The sequence below is a fragment of the Malania oleifera genome, chromosome 11 (genome assembly GCF_029873635.1).
Source record: "Malania oleifera isolate guangnan ecotype guangnan chromosome 11, ASM2987363v1, whole genome shotgun sequence".
Lineage (NCBI taxonomy): Eukaryota > Viridiplantae > Streptophyta > Magnoliopsida > Santalales > Ximeniaceae > Malania > Malania oleifera.
The window spans coordinates 71,669,772-71,686,604 of record NC_080427.1 but is presented as its reverse complement, the minus strand read 5'-3'; the positions used below and the strand labels follow the sequence as shown (position 1 = coordinate 71,686,604).

The following is a 16,833-nucleotide window of genomic DNA, read 5'->3' as shown; positions in this document are numbered from 1 at the left end:
ATTAATGTGAATGCAAGAAAGTTTATAAAGGGTTATTACATTATTAGTCATTACGATATCATATCATGTTTGTCTTTGCAAGAAATGAGTACATTTTTTTTCTCCTTGCCTTCTTATTTTTTATTTTTTAAGAGAGAGTCCAATTAAGATTAAAATTGATTTCTTTGCAATTAATGTGAATGCAAGAAAGTTTATAAGGGGCTATTACATTATTAGTCAATACGATATCATATCATGTTTGTCTTTGCAAGAAATGTAAATGCTCTCCTTTTACATACGAGCATTTGCATATCGCTACATCGCAACTCTATACAAATTATTATACTTTAGTTAAGGTAGAAAAACAAAATGCTTAAATAATGTGGTGTATAAAAATGCATTGTTAATGGAGCATTTATTTTATATATGTTTTAACCAATTTTTCCCTTTTTAAAAAAAAGTTCATGATACCACTTGCATCACACATGCACAACATTAGTAAAGGAAAAGATTGTGACTATTATGAATCCATGACATCACATGCTCAATTGATAAGATTAGCATGGATGAAGTAGAGTGGGTACTCCCTGCTTGACCAAACGTAATCTTTTTTTTTTTATTATTTACATAGGAACTCCAGCCACTAACGAGCTCTTCGGACCCCCTGGTGCGGCACTAAACCTACGGATCAACGTCCTCCGCCCTTAGGTCTCGCTAATCAGGGTAAAGTCTGGATACGGACACGACTTCTGTGCATCAGTTGGACATTCGGCCAACCCGACTCCTAGGACACATCTCCATTACCATCCACGATCCCCGCTGGCTCACAGAGCAAATTCTCACCATCCATGGTCCCCACTGGCTCATAGAGTAAACTTTCACCATCCACCGGTACCGCTGGCTCCATGAGTGTATTTACCTGGAATTGAACCCCTGATGCTCCTTCTTACTTACTGATGCCTTTCCACCGTGCCATGCCGTGGGGGCTAATCAAACCTTATCTTGTTACATGAGCTTGTGATGGTCACGAGTCCATTGTGTTTAACATTACTCATTAACAAAATAAGTGAATCTAAAATTTAAAGAAAATGTTGGGTCCTCTTACACAACTACCTTAGCATGTTTAGACGTAGCTAAAAATATAAAAATTTGTTAAACTGAATTGAATTCTGTCTAAATCGATCCATTACTGGCCCATATGTTAAATGAATCGGATATGGTTTAAAAAATTTTGTCTGCTACTAAACTGGTTGGGTCTAGTTTATCATACTTATATTTGTCGACCCATTAAAAAATAAAGCCCAAGCCAAAATTCATGTGATATGCCCATTTGCTATTATCCTAGGCACCTAGGCAACATCAACCTAATTCACCAAGGTTTAGTCCCATTACCGACCATTCAAACCAAAACCAAAATCAGAATTCAGACGCCCCCATGATTAAAAAGAACTTAGAAATTATATATTCAAAATTAGAAAGAAACCCAAGAGATCACATTATTCATTCATCTTCACTAGTTTTGCATTTAGCCACTCAGCCCTAGGGATGTGATTGATTCAAGTCAAGTTTAAGGTGCAAAACTCGAACTTAACTCAATAGGTAAAAATTAGACTCAAAACTAAATAGAGTTTATATTATCTAAACTCGAACTTGACTCAGCTCAACTAAATTGATTCAATCTTAGATAAAGTTCAAGCTCGAGCCAATATTTGTAATTCTACCATGTCAACTTTGGAATGACCGCTTGGGTAGCATCGTTCACCATCAAGTTTAATATATCAAAAAAACAAAGAGCGATAGAGATTTATTTTGGCAAATATGATGCCACCAATGTGTTCAGAAGGTCGAAAAACTTTAGGAACCGATTTTGGGTTGCAAAGAACCGGTTTAAAAATCACTAAATTGGCCAAAACAATTCTGAACCGATTTAACTTAACAGATGTTAACGGCATTAGTAATTACCATTATGGCCATGTGGTGGCTTCCGGGCGTGCCACGTGTTGGCGAGTGGATGCGGGTTCGTCAGTCGGGTCAGGTTGTCCACGCGGGTCTAGAGCCGAGTTGTTGGGCTGGGTTGTGGATCGAGTTTTCGTGTATCCGGGTCGGATCTCACTAGCTGGGTGAAGAAGATGCGTGCGGGCGCGTATGGGCGTGGCGTCAGCAGTCAGTATCCTTGCCAGCGCGTGCGGCGCGTGTGGAGGACGCTGTTTTATCTATTGGCGCGTGAGAGTGCGTGTGGGGGCTCCTAAACTCCTTTTTGAAGCACGGTTTTCACCGCTGAACTCATCTTGACTCGAATTTTACAATAGTATGCTCAATTTTGAATTTATAGTAACTTCAAATCTAGCAAAAAAATTGAATTTTCTCTATGTTTGCCTCTATTTGGTGAATTCCGGCAAACCTAAAGCTCTGATGCCACTGATGGGTGGAGGGAACACACTTTATCACTGGTTGTGGTTGAAACTTAGTGAGAATTGTACAAAATTTGCACTTAATTGATTTCAATAAATAATCTGAAACAAAATACAGAAGAATTCTTTAATATACAATTTCTCTCTTCTCACTAGTTATTCACTCTCTCTACACCACATATTATATTACACACACACATTTATTAATAGTAAGGTTAGAATAATATAATCAACAATGGTAGCTGAAGTTGGTGAGATTTTGGTGAGGTTGCTGCCGACTCCAGCCCAAGTTCAACAAAGGTGGGTTGTCGGCCATCTCCAATCAAGTTCAACAAAGGTGGGTTGTCGGCCATCTCCAGTCAAGTTTAATTTTCAACAAACATTTGAACCCTTTTGAGGCTAGGCTAAACATTAATTCAATTAGTCATTTGTTCATAATTACAAATTGATTTGATTTTGTAATACAAAAATAGTTTTGAATCTATGATTTATTTCTAATATTTATTTTTTTAGAAGTTAGGTTTATTATTTTTCTGATTTATATTATAATTTTATTTAAATTTAATTGAGCTTATTACATTAATAAATGTTTTGTCTTACTTTCAAAGAATAAGGATACTTTTCCACAAAAATGATTTAATCTATCGTTGTTTTTATATATAGTATAGATAAAGAAATTTTGATTTACAAAATGATTTATACTAGGAGTATAAAATGAAGTTCAATGTTAGGTCCAAAATTAGGAGTATTTTCTATAAATTAACAATAGAAATTAAAAATTTAAAGTTAGTAACCAATTTAATTAATATTTTCAAAACTAAAATCGATTAAAACCTAATTGAACATTTGTTTATTTTTTGTCATAAACTCAAGTAGCAGTTAAAAAAATATGATTAAAATAATGAAAATGCAAAAGAAGGAATAAAAGTAAGAAATTTTATAATAAAAATAAATTAGTTATAACTATTTTACTTAATTATTATACTTTTAAATTCAATTTTTAGTGCTCAAGAATAATCTTATTGTGTATTGACAATTGAAAATCAAGTTAAATAGAATTTGAATAACTTTTTTTTTCAAAATTATTATGGATATTTTAAAATTATATTCTGTATAAGTACTATTAGTTTACTTCAATTTTTTATTAAAACTGTGCATAGAATGATTCAATTCATAAAAATGAAATTTTAGGTATTAAAATATTATGATAATAGTTTATCAAAACAATTAAAAAATCACGAAATATGATCTCCAATTTGCACAACAAATGAAAATTGACAATTTTAATCATTTGGGCCCACACATACAAGCTCAAAGAGAAACTTATGGTTAAACCCCTACTGCAAGTTCCAAGATTTGGGAGAAAAAAAATCCTAAGAGCTAGGCATCCATGCCTCCGGTCTACCATAACATAAAATACATCATTAGCAAATAGGGTTGCGAATGAGTTGAACCACTTTGAGCTACTCGGTGCTCAACTTAATAGTGACTCGCTCAAATTCATTTAAAAAGCTAAATGGGTCAAACTCAATCTCAAATTTTGAATTCGTCAACTGAAGGAGTTGAGCTCGAGCTAGTTCATACTTAGCCTATTACGCTAACTTGTTTAAAGGCTTATGAGCTAGCTCGTTACAACTCGCGATTCAACTTGTATATCAACTCATTTACAAGTTCATTAGTAACTTGTGAATTAACTTGATATGAGACTTAAAAAGTAAGGTATATTCCCAATAGGGGGTGAATTGAGATTTAAATTTTTTTTTGCAAATTCTTTCATAAGTTCCTTTAGTTAATTTTGAATCCCAACTATGTTTCTTTTTAGTTATCACACACAAGTATAATTGGTTTGCAATGACCAACACTCAATCCAATCAATAAGATAAGATAGATTTCACAATAAAATAAAATTTTCAACAAGCTTTCAAAATTCAGATTTTGATATCAAAAAAGTTACTTGAGTTTAAATCTATTAATGAACTTTGATGTTTATCAACGTACTTCATTTAATCAAGATTTTTGCAATCAACGTACTTTCTTTAATCAAGGTTTCCGCAATTACCAAAGTCAAATTAATTTCCACAATTAACTAATCATCCACGCAATTTATAAATGCAAATAATTAAAGAGAGTAGGGTAGGGAGAGTGACACCATATTTTTACAATGTTCGGTCCAAGACCTATGTCCTTGCCCCAAGCAAACCGCTGTGAGGATTTTCCTTTCTAACTTTTTTTATTAGGCCAAAGTTACGACCTCTCTAACAAGAATCTCCTCTCGTTAGTACAAGGATCCAATCCCCTGAACCGTCAACAAATTTCCCTAGCAAGAATTCCCTCTCGCTAGTCCAACGATTCAACAACGTGAACCGTCAAAATCAACAAGATACAATTTGTGTACAATGACACTCTCAAAAGAGCCGATTAATACAAATGAATGCACAACAAAGATACTCCAATTAAATATCAATATAGAAAGAATTGAAGCTCAAAAATTTATCACCGGGTTCTTTTTTGGATTTGAATTTGTGAGTAAGTGAGCAAAGAACCGTGTGATTTGATTAGCAAGAATTTTAGCAGAGTGTTTGCAATAAGAAATTTTGAAGAGTGTGAATAATATAGCTTAAATGCTATTTGCAATTTGTTGGTGTGTAAAATCTTAAGGTTTCCCATGTATTTATAGATGAAAAAAGCTTCTACTTTGTGTTCCCCTAGTTGCTTTGAGTATTTCCCAAGTTTTCATAAAATTTAGGGTCCAAGCAATCAAATTTGAAAACTTTTCTTTGCTGTTTAAATTTGATCATTGCGTAGTACAGTCGACTGGACTATTGGGGTTAGTCGCCTGTTTTTTTAAAAACCAATGAAATTTCAAAGTCAGAATAGGGTTAGTCGCCTGAACTCATGGGGTCAATCGACTGAGCCTATTATGTGTTTCCAATTTATTTCGACATAAAAAGTACAGTCGCCTGACCAAACTAGGTCAGTCGCCTGAACGTGCAACAATATATGTTTTTTCAATTTTGTTTCTAAAAACTTTTGTCAACTTTTATACTTGTTATATTACTTTGAGACTTTTGAAAATATTTTCTGAGATTTTCAAAATTTGGTCTCTAAGTTAATAATGGAACCTAAGAGCTTCAATACATCAATCAACATTAAATGAAGTACTTACAGAAGACTCTTTAAGACTTAAATGTTCTAAGCACCAAGTCTTCATGCTTGTCTTTCTTTGAGTCCATCTTATCTTTAAGCTTCAATATACTTTAAGTTTCATCAAATTTTTCTATCTTTGAGCCCACGCTTTAAATATACTTTAAACTTTCATTTGACCACTTGTCTTTGGAGTATAAACTTTCAACAAAGCTTGTGAGTACTTGATTTTGAACTCATATGCTTGATTTCTGAAACATCATCACTTAACCAAAATATGTTAAGTTCCCTTGATTTGTTATCATCAAAATAAGATTTGTAAGCCTTGTTAGGCCAACAAGGCTCATGAACCAACTCGATATTAGACTCGTGAACAAACTCAATATTAATCATATTAAGTATTTGATTTTAATTTTTTACTTTAAAATATATTTTCTCAAATTGTATACATTAATTATCAATTAATTTAATCAATTAGTGGTTTGGTCCGTTTATTAGTTTGTAAATGAGTTTCGATCGAGCCGAGTTTGAGCTTGAGCTTGACTCGTTTATATATTAAATGAGTTTTAGTTAAGTTGAGCTCAAGTCGAGATTGAGTTATATATATGCTAAATGAGTCAAGATCAAATAGAAAACTTTAAAGTCAAGTCGAACTTGAGCTTGGCTCTTGAGCTTGCTTATAAAAAACAAGCCAAGCTCGAGCGACCCACAGCTCGACTCAACTCGTTTGCAATCCTGTTAGAAAAGGAACTTCTAAGTTTGTCTATTTTGACAATTGACTCCAAAATAGCCCTTGATTGATCATTTTAGGCATCATTTTCTTTCTAAATTTGGCCTCACCAAGAATGCAAAAGTGAAAGACATGATTTGTAAAGGCAAATAGATATGGCTAGGGAGACCTTTACCCAATGCCTACAAAATGTAGAGAAACACAAATAGTGAGTCAAACACTTTAAGTGAATATTCAATTATTTGGGCACTAACCCACCCCTTTGGGAAATTATCTAACTGAACAACATGGGACTCCATTTGACAACACATTCCTACACCATCTCTTAGGAAAAAATCATTTGGATGAAGCACAATATCCTAAAACAAGCTTTCAACCTGGCAAACCATTAAACGGGCTAGTAACCTTTGAAAAATTAGCATCATGGGAGAAAGTAGCCAACAATAGTTACAAACTATGTGGACTTCACCAAAGATTTGTGAGCACCTCTTTTCTCTTAGTGTCCTGCCACAAAGGCAATTATCAAAAAGGTTGCAGCACCCTTTACATATTCTAAGACATTCTTAGTGGACATCACCTCCAAAAGGCCGGAAATGCTAGGAAACTCCTCCAAAGGAAGCTTGCAAACTTTCTTGGTGTTTAGTAATTCATTATACATGAAGGGGAGGAATAAAGTGTGTTAACACCAGAGGAGCTCATGGGTAGGCTTGATACACATGAGTGAACACCAACTTGACCCAAAAGCTTAAACCTATTAAGTCCTAGGTCAAACCATGTATGTAAGCACCCATTATCCACTCAAGTTTTCCTATGTAGGACAAACTCAAAAGTGAAATTCTTAACAATCTCCTCCTCACTTGTGAGTTCCAACTGCTCCCCCTTGAACGGAAACTATCTCAAACCCAATTCCCCAACAGTTGCTCAAGTGGGCCTTACCACTGGCGCCTTACGTGCCTTGAATTACATTCCACATGCCTCCGAATCAATCCTACCTCCCACATCTTGACCCTATTCAGACCATCTCCAACCTAAATGATCATTTATTGACTTCGGTTACACACTTGGTCCTCCAACTGTTAGCACATCAGGATAATTAGTTTCACGTCTCGACTTTTACAATGTCGCTCACCCAAAATTACGAACCGTCAGCTTTGATACCACTTGTTAGCACTGGAAGAGTCTATGGGTAGGTTCGATACACATGGGTGAATACCAACTTGATTCAAAAGTTTAAACCTATTGAGTTTTAGATCCAAGCATGTATATAAGCACTTATCATTCACTCAATTTTCGTAATGTGAAACAAACTCACAAGTTAAATTCTTAACAAAGTACTCTATGATGGAGTTGAACTAAAATCTTACTCTACCACACAATTGATCCACCAATATATAAAGATAAATGTTTTGATTTTGAAAGTTTAATTTTATGTAAATAAGATATCTTCTTCAAACTGTAAAAGTATAATCACTTTGACTCTTATGATTTTGCCAAAAAAATCAAATGTTAAAATTGGAATAGTATGACTTAAGCATCGTAGTTCCAATTCTAAAAGTTATTCTTCATTATTAAAAATCTCATTTAACTCACAACTTTGTATAAACACGTACAAAGATATGTACTAGTTTCTATATTTTATATTTTTCTAAAATATTAATAAATAAAATAAAAGAGCCTTATTTTTTTTTTTTTCAAAAAAAATATATCACTTTATATGATATATTTTAAAAAATTTAAAATAAATACATTATATTTTGAAATGAGTTCTTAATGGATACCTACTATTCAGACAGATTTGAATTTATATATTAATCACTCAATAATCGGATCAAGTCAAATTCCAATCCATTTAACCTTTACCCAAATTTGATCCGCCACGAGCGAACCTTTTTGCCACCCCTTCCCACTCTTATACCCACCTAATTTGGTATGATGAGCTCACATTTCCGCTTGCATTTTTGGTGTTGCTTTTTGTACTGTAGATTAATTTAAAAAAAAAAAAAATCAAAAGTGTTGACAAAGTGTCGAAGGATAGAGGTAAAAAGTCAAGGGCGGCTGGTAAGAAAAGTAGGGGGGAGGAGCATTCGACGGGCAAATATTGCATGCAACAGTCTCCATTATTTATATTATTATATTGTATATGTTCTGCCTATATATACTCCACCATTCCCCACAACAAAACCAACCCCCCCCCCCCCCCCCCCCGGCGAAAGGTCGAAAACTAAAGAGACGCGCAGAGGAGAGAGAGAGAGAGAGATGGTTGGGCCGGGGCGTCCTCAGTTCGTGCTATTTGGTTCATCAATAGTACAGTTCAGCTACAGCAACGAAGGTTGGGGAGCCACACTAGCTGACATCTACGCTCGCAAGGTACCATTCTCTTCATCCTCCTCCTTCCCCCCTTTCTTCCTTTTTCAGGATTCTGATGGGCATCTATTTGATTAACCTTTGTCCTTAATGATCTGTATACTCTCCTAAGTTACTGAATTTGCAAATGGACAGTTCTTTTGAAGGTATGAGTGTAATCTATAAATGGGTTTCTTGTTTTGAATTTGCAAATAGACAGTTCTTTTGAAGGTATGAGTGTAATCCATAAAATGGGTTTTCAAGTTTGGAGTCTATCAATTGTTTTGATATTATTTATTGTGCTTGTTTTGATTTTTTGGTTTTGTTTTTGGGAAGGTTCCAACTGCTAGGCGTGTCATTTCAATGTGATTTGATAGCGTTTTGGCTTTTTCTTGTTGTGGGTTCCTCATTTATCTTTATTGTTATGACTTCCTTGCGCACCAGCTTTAGTCTATATTTTGATAACAATATAATAATTAAGACTAATTGATTACAAAAGATTTAATTAATATTCCTATAGGAAACAAACATGAGTGCAGTGCGGACAATGTTAAAACTATAAAAGGAAAAAGAAAGGAAGGACAAAAACCACCTAATAAGCTAAATTAATGGGGGAATTGTTCCATCATGGCAGCTTTTAATAATGATTTTGTAGGATATGATTGCCCTTTATAGGGAGTTCGTGCATTTCATTAGGTCAAATGGTTTGGGTACCCGTTTATTTTCTAATATAAAAAATGAAAAGGACAAAATTTACTGGATAATCGAAATGGTAATCATATTTTTATTTTTGAAATAAGTTTAGTGGAAACTTGAAAGTGGGCTTATTATTAAAAAAATAAGAATTATTACAGGATCAAAACTCTCCAGGGCTTGTGAGTCTTGCATTATTGTTGCAAAACTCAAGAGCTTGTATTGTGTTTGTTTGTGAAAAACATTTATGACAAACTAAATCCAAATATCTCTTGTGGTTGATTTTTGAGAAAAACATTTTTGAGATATTTGCTTCTGTGCTTAAGATCTTTGATACTACACTTTGTGATTGATATTGTTATCTTGATAGTCTCCGACCACACAATAAACGGGGGCAATGAGGCTAGAACCTAAGACCTCCTGGTAAACACCGCTAACACCATGTTAGATTACCACTTCACCTAAATGCTTAAGCTATTAGCTTTGTGGGCTAACAATGTATATAAAGCTTTAACATGTTCTAAGAAAATAATCAAATGATCCTAGAGAGACGCTACATAGAGTGACTACTATAGTGACAATAAAAAGCCATAAAGGAAATTTTATTTTTTCAGCCTAGGTGGATTTCCATTTATGATACTCATCATTCTGTTCAGTGGGCTCATGAACCAATCAATTGTTGTACCATAATATTATATTTGTTTTGTAAAATGAAATAGGGTGAGGATGGATTAAACATTGAACAAAACTAGTGGTTTATAATAAAAAAAACTTGAGTTCCAAGGAAAATGGACACGCAAATGTTTGTGCCATTCAAACATTTGGTTTGTTACTTGTAACAGACAAAGAACGCCTACTTGCATATGATTCGATGTTAGTTGAAATAATGTTTACATTCACATTGTTATAATCTGTACCTTTTTTTAATCCTCATATTATATCTATTTTATTCCCACAGCATTCCATTACATCAGTGTAATAATATTATTATGGTTTGTATGCTTTGGAGAGTGGTCACCTAGTTGATAATGGGTTTCTTCATTTGCTGAATGACTGCTGTATTGTTCCTTGAGTTGATGCATTTCAATGTGCTTCATGAGCATGCTGTGAGAAATATACAAGGGAATTGAAACCTAATAACTCGTATGTCTCATACCAGTGGTTGGAATTTGGAAGGTCTCTCCTAAGTAAATGTACACCGCACTTGGACATATAGTTAGTTCTGCAGTGTTTGCAAGCATGACATTTTCTGCTGCCACAAATTAATTTATTTTGGCAATCCCTGCTCAATGTCTTGAACAATTCTATCAAAATTTCACAAATGCAACCTTTATTCATTGGTTGGACCACTAGATCTTCATTGGACTAACATAAGTTGCATAACTCCTTGTTGGTTTACTTTTCGGGTATCATGGGGCAATGATAGTGTTTGTGAAGTTTAAATTTACTCCCTGCACTTACAAAGTTCATTTTATATATTTGCCAAGAACAATGCTGTAGAAAGCAACTTTTCTGCCAACCATTTAATCCTATTTGATGCAGCTAGCACATCAGCTTTTCATTTCATCCAAAAATATTGTGAGTAGCGTAAAGTATTTTGATTTTAATCACCAAAATGACTAAATCATTAAGTAAAGTACTCATATGTTTGATGCTAGAATGATATAAAATTATTATAAGACATCAAGAATCACCCAAAGGTCGATTAATTGTTCTTATAATATAAGAATAATGTTTTTGTAATATTATTATGTACTCATTATAAGTATCTATTATCTTTGGATAAATAGATAAAATAATAATTCATAAAGGTGAAAATCACTAAGCCATAAATATCTATAGGGCTCGTATTTTTGGGAATCAGTAAAAAATTCAGAAATAAGACCAATGATTTCCTCTTCCATTTTAATTTCTGAGATCTTTCCTTTTAATACATATACAGCTTTGTTGGTGTACTGCATAGTTGTTAGAATCTTACCATTCACGGTTCAATTTATACAATCTGTATCAATTCTAGACCAAATCAATTCAAATTTTACTACTGAATCTAAAAACAACTAAATCATTTCTGAATCTATCGATTCACCTTGCGAATCTGATGAATTGATCTGAATCTATCGATTCACAAGATTCTAGGCCTAGCATACCCTGATAGATACAACTAATACAAAACTTCATTTCTTTTTCTTTTTTCTTTTATTTTTAAACAATTACCTTCTGTTCCTTATCTGTGCCTTTTTGTGCTAAAAAAAGGAGAAAGTAGAACTTTAGGTCTTATATTGTCTTCACAAAACCATTCTTCACTCTTGGAGGAGTATAGTTTTGTGCTATTGAGAAGACAGGGCAGAACACTCTGCTAAGGCAATACTCATGTCTTGTTTTGTTGTTAAAATACAAAACAGGGTTCTTTAATTAGGTTGTTCAATTATTATCATTTTTTAATTTAATTGTTTTTTATTTTAAATCGAGAAACCATGTGCATAAAATATTTTTTTAATTGTTGATAAACATCAAAAGTTCAGTTTTTTACTATTTTTTCCTTGATTTCTTTCCCTCAAACAGCAAGTTCGTTTTTTTATTAATATTTCTGGACTCATGCCCTTACTTTTCATTTGCTTAGGAAAAGCATACACATGAAATATGATTTTTATATTGGAGAAATTTAAATGTATCTATTTTACTTGTTTGTACATCAATGTACACTTATCATTTAGAATTGATTTTGAAAATTTGAACTGAATCTTACGATTCGATTTGATTCTTGATTCCCAAAATTGGAATTTCGATTCACGACTCAAATCTCGATTTGACAACTATGGTGTACTGCATTTCTGGTTTTCTTCATCTATATTCTTTTGTAAGCTATTTTGTCATCCTTTCTAGCAAAGGAAGCGACATTTTTCTTCTTCAAGGTTTTTTGTTTTTCCAGGCTTATTTCTTCCCTGCTTTTTCATATAGCTGACCCCACCTAGTGGGACTAAGGCTTGGTTTTGTTGTTGTTGTTACCTAGTGGGACTTAGACTTGGTTTTGTTGTTGTTGTTGTATTTCTTCCCTGCTTTTTCATCAATCGTGTTCTTAAAAGGTTTTACTTAACCTTCTTTTTTTTTTTTTTTTTTTCTTTTCAAGTGAGCATCAAAAGCAGAGGAGCCTGATATTATCATTGACATTTCCTTAGGTTTCTTGAATGTCAATTACCTCCCTTTTCAAGAATTTATACATTAGAAATCATAGTTTATTAAGAAATGGTTGTTATGGGCCAGGCCGAAGGCTAGTGTTTTAAATCTTCCTGTTTCTAATTTTTATATTTTCATTTGTTAGTCATCCTCTTAGTTTCTTCAACTTATATGTTTACCATACAAGCACCAACCTTGTTTCTAGGTCCCATGACTTTGTTCTAAGAGCTCTATTTTTTCTAGTTAAACTTATTTTTGGCTTGCATTTGGGCATATATAGGCAGATATATTGTTGCGAGGATATGCTGGATGGAATTCAAGGCGTGCACTCGAAGTTCTAGACCAAGTTTTTCCGAAGGTATTGTAATTTGGTTGCTAACATCATACTGCCATTGAAGAAATGTTCCTGCCTTTTCAGATCACTGTATATTATGTAGGAGATGCATCTCCAAATAATTTATTTGTGAGTGGGTTTCTTGGGCACTGCTTCCTTAATTAAGTGGCTGCAAGTTTGTTCATTATTGGTAGAAGACATTGGAACTATTTCAGACGTTCTTGAAATGTTTATGTTTTATTGATAATTTATTTTCTGAGAGTTTATTTATATCATCAGGAAAAGTCATATTTTTCACTTTTTTATGCGATTTTTAGCTGGATTACTCATTCCTATGTCTGTTCAAGTCTGAGGTTGGAATCGTGTTTTTCTGACCTTCAACTCAGGATGCCGCAGTACAGCCTTCATTAGTGATAGTGTATTTTGGTGGCAATGATTCAATGAAGCCGCATCCAAGTGGCCTAGGCCCTCATGTGCCCCTTCCGGAATACATTGAAAATATGAGGAAAATTGCTCTGCATTTGAAGGTAATTTTTATGTTGTGCATGTTGTCTTAGTGCTGGAGAATATTCCTGTATACTGATTTAAAAAAAAAAAAAAAAAATTGTATCTGCTTTGTCTTGCTCTATTGAGCAAAATATGCTTGATGGATTTCAAACTATTGACTATTTGTTTATTAGAGCCTGTCAGAGAAGACCCGCATTATCTTTCTTAGTACTCCTCCTGTCAATGAGGCACAGATCCGCAAATTCTGGTGCACTGACCTTATTGTTTTGTTGTTGTTGTGTTTTGGATCCTATTGCTTTTTAAATCTAAAATAGAACCATTTTCCTTGCCCCAGGGGTCAATTCAATGATATGGGCCGCACAAATGAGGCCTGCCAGAGATATTCAGAAGCTTGTATAGTTCTATGCCAGGAGATGGGCGTGAAGGCTGTTGATCTTTGCACTGAATTTCAGAAAAGGGATGGTTGGCTAACTTCTTGCTTTACGTAAGTTTGCTTTTGTAAATCACTGCTTTCGGTGAGGGCAAAACACATGTATAAAAAAATTAAGAATAAAAATCAAGGATATTGGGTATTATTTGCTATAATCTTTTACTTTTTGGAGATGAGGTAAAGGCCAATTATCATTAAATTATATGCATTTACAAATAATTGATTTATGATTGAACTGGAGTTCTTGTTTTGAAGAGATTTTATTACTGAAACACAATGATATGACTGATGCAACATCATTTGGGTACCCCAAAGTTCACAAAGCTGTCCCTTAATAATTTGTTATGGAATATATGGATGCCAATGAAATTTCTATTGGATGCCTCCCATTGCGTATCATACCTTTGCATTTTCTCATGGATATTCATGTTGTAGCTATTTTGCTTGCTTCCATCTTCATGATTCATTGGCATATTGATCATAGAGTTTTTGATTCATCTGATCTGGAGCCTGCTTGAGGATTATCAGTTGCTGGCCAGAATATGATTATTTATTCAAAAGTTAAAACACAAGTAAAACTGGAAAAAAGTGTGTGTGTGCATTGTGATGGTGGGGTGGGGGCGGGGGTTTTGCTTGGATTAAAGAAGTGGAGTTGAAATTAGCTTCCATTTTCTTTTGGATTACAAATTAACTGCAATTTTTAACTTAGTTGCTATAATGCAAGTGTCATTGAGCTCAAACAATTGTTTTGTTCTAGATAAAATGTAAAACTTCTCTGCTAACACAACAGCTTCTCTATTGCTGCCCCAGGGATGGGATCCATTTGTCGTCTGAGGGAAGCAAGATAGTTGTGGAGGAGATACTGAAGGTCCTCAAAGAAGCTGACTGGGTACCAAGTCTGCACTGGAGGTCACTGCCAACTGAATTTGCTGAAGATTCGCCCTACCATCCAGTTGGCCCCAATGGTAAGACTACCGTAAATGTCTCGGACATCAACTTTCACTGGAAGACACAGTGGGACTAGGTTCGATAAAATGCGTCCTTTTATTTTCATACCAAAAATAAAGATGTGCATAGTGCTGCAAAAAATGTTTGAATTTATTTATAGCATTGAGTATAGCATAAATTCAGCTTTTTTCTTTTTGGATACAGGGAAAGAAAAGACGGAAAAACTAAAAGACCACTTCCATCCAAGATTTTGAAGATCTCAGAGATTATTCCTATATTTTCACTCCAATACCAGATTCATGACCCAAATTAGCCAAGTGATCTGCAAAAAATCCCCAGAGACTAGACTACAGCTCTAGTTTCTCGGGGAAGAAAAATAACTGTCTAAATTCCCTGGCGTAGATCTGCCTCCCAGTTTAGACAGCTTCTTTATATTTTGAATTATTTCATTTCTAAAAGCAATTTGGTCATTCTATGAGAGTTTGTGAGCTTGGATTTTGGTTCTTAAATTTAAATTTATTTGTGTTGATTTGAATAAATTGCAAAACAAAAACATATTAAGTTTTGGCCAAAAGTCATGCAAATCATAGTTCAGAACTTAAACACTCTTGTTCATGAGTACGCGTAAAAGTATTTGGCAATAGTTAATATTGGATGACAGAAAAGAAAAAGTAGAAAAAAAAAAAAAAATAGCACAAAAATGACAACTACTCATCGGCTTTTGCAAGTATCAAATGAACCATATTAGCTTGCCAAAAAAGGGGCACATGGAACAAATGAACCATATGATTTAGGTGGATGTTTTGTATTGTTTATGGTGTGACTTATACTTAAGGTTTCATATACAAAGGAAGGAAGAAAAATATAAGGGGGCTGCACAGCAGAGACTCGTTGATGAGTGCCCTGTCCTCGTCAACGAGTAGATATCGAGAGATCCAAAAGTTCAGAGTTTTTGAGATACCGAAAGCGAAAAAATGGGGTTATCGACGAGTAGTCGGCCATACTAGTCGATGAGTCTACTTCTCTGGCTCGTCGACGAGTAACCTGTTCTCGTCAATGAGTGCATCTGGACTATGAGAAAATATTTGAATTTTGAATTGGAACGTTGGGGTGGTTGGGAATTTGGAGGAAAACTTCTGAGAGAGTCTTATTTATGTTCTTCTAGGCGTGTATTGACAAAAGAGAGAGATCATTGGGAAGTGTATTGTGTACTTTGATATTTCTTAGTGAAATTATTGTGTCAATTGCTTCCATGGATGTAGGCTTTGCCGAACCATGTTAATTCTCGTGTTGATTCTTGTTGTTTTTCATTTACTAGTTGTGTTTTATTTGCTTCTTGTTGTTTTACTTATTCTGCTATGCATCCTTTATCTGATTATTATTTACAACAAATTGGTATCAGAGTGATTGTTGTCATGACATCGGGATCATCTTCCGCATGATTTGACATTGTCAAATTCGATGGAACAAGAAATTTCGATTTATGGTAGAGGAGAGTTAAGGATATACTTTTGCAATAAGGAATGAGAAAGGCTTTACTTGGCGTCTAACTGAATGGAATGGATGAGGTAACATGGGGAGAATTGCAAGCAAAGGTCGCTTCTACAATACACTTGTGTTTGATCGACAAAATGCTCTATTGTGTGATGGAAAAGGATTCTCCAGCGACTATATGAAAAAAGTTAGAAAGCTGGTACATGTCCAAATCACTCAATAATAAATTTTTTCTTAAACAACGTCTTTATTGGCTTAAGATGGTTGAAGGATCAAATTTAGATCAACATATCAATGTCTTTAATCAAATCATAAATGATTTGATGAGAGTTAATGTTAAGTTTGATGAAGATGATAAGACTTTGATGTTTCTAAACTCCTTGCCATCAACTCATACCTATGAAAATCTAGTCACGGCCCTTATGTGGGGAAAATAAACTCTTGATCTAGAAGAGGTAACAAGTGTCTTACTAAATTTTCATCAAAGACTGAAAATATGTGATGAAAGAGAAGGACTTGTGGTCAAAGGTAACAATGAGTGTGGCAAAGGAAAGTTCAAAAGTGGGTCAAGTTAGAAATCTCGCACTCAATTCAAGAAGAAAAAAGAAATCCAGTGTTATAAATGTAGTAAAAAGGGGCATGTGAT

General features: G+C 34.1%; 1 protein-coding gene across 2 annotated transcripts; it reads left to right on the top strand.

Annotated features, from left to right (window-relative positions):
- The first annotated feature begins 8,224 nt into the window (after positions 1–8,224).
- On the top strand, positions 8,225–15,267 carry LOC131168661 (GDSL esterase/lipase CPRD49-like). 2 transcript variants are annotated; one of them, XM_058128271.1, is made up of 7 exons: positions 8,225–8,631; positions 12,755–12,832; positions 13,195–13,335; positions 13,489–13,562; positions 13,650–13,799; positions 14,556–14,710; positions 14,898–15,267. In XM_058128271.1, exons 1-7 carry the CDS (start codon positions 8,521–8,523, stop codon positions 14,945–14,947), a joined length of 759 nt encoding a protein of 252 aa, XP_057984254.1. In that variant the 5' UTR covers positions 8,225–8,520; the 3' UTR covers positions 14,948–15,267. The 2 variants fall into 2 exon arrangements, with proteins under 2 accessions (XP_057984254.1, XP_057984253.1); XM_058128270.1 differs by having other exon boundaries at positions 8,428–8,631; positions 14,556–15,267.
- Positions 15,268–16,833: the final 1,566 nt, after the last annotated feature.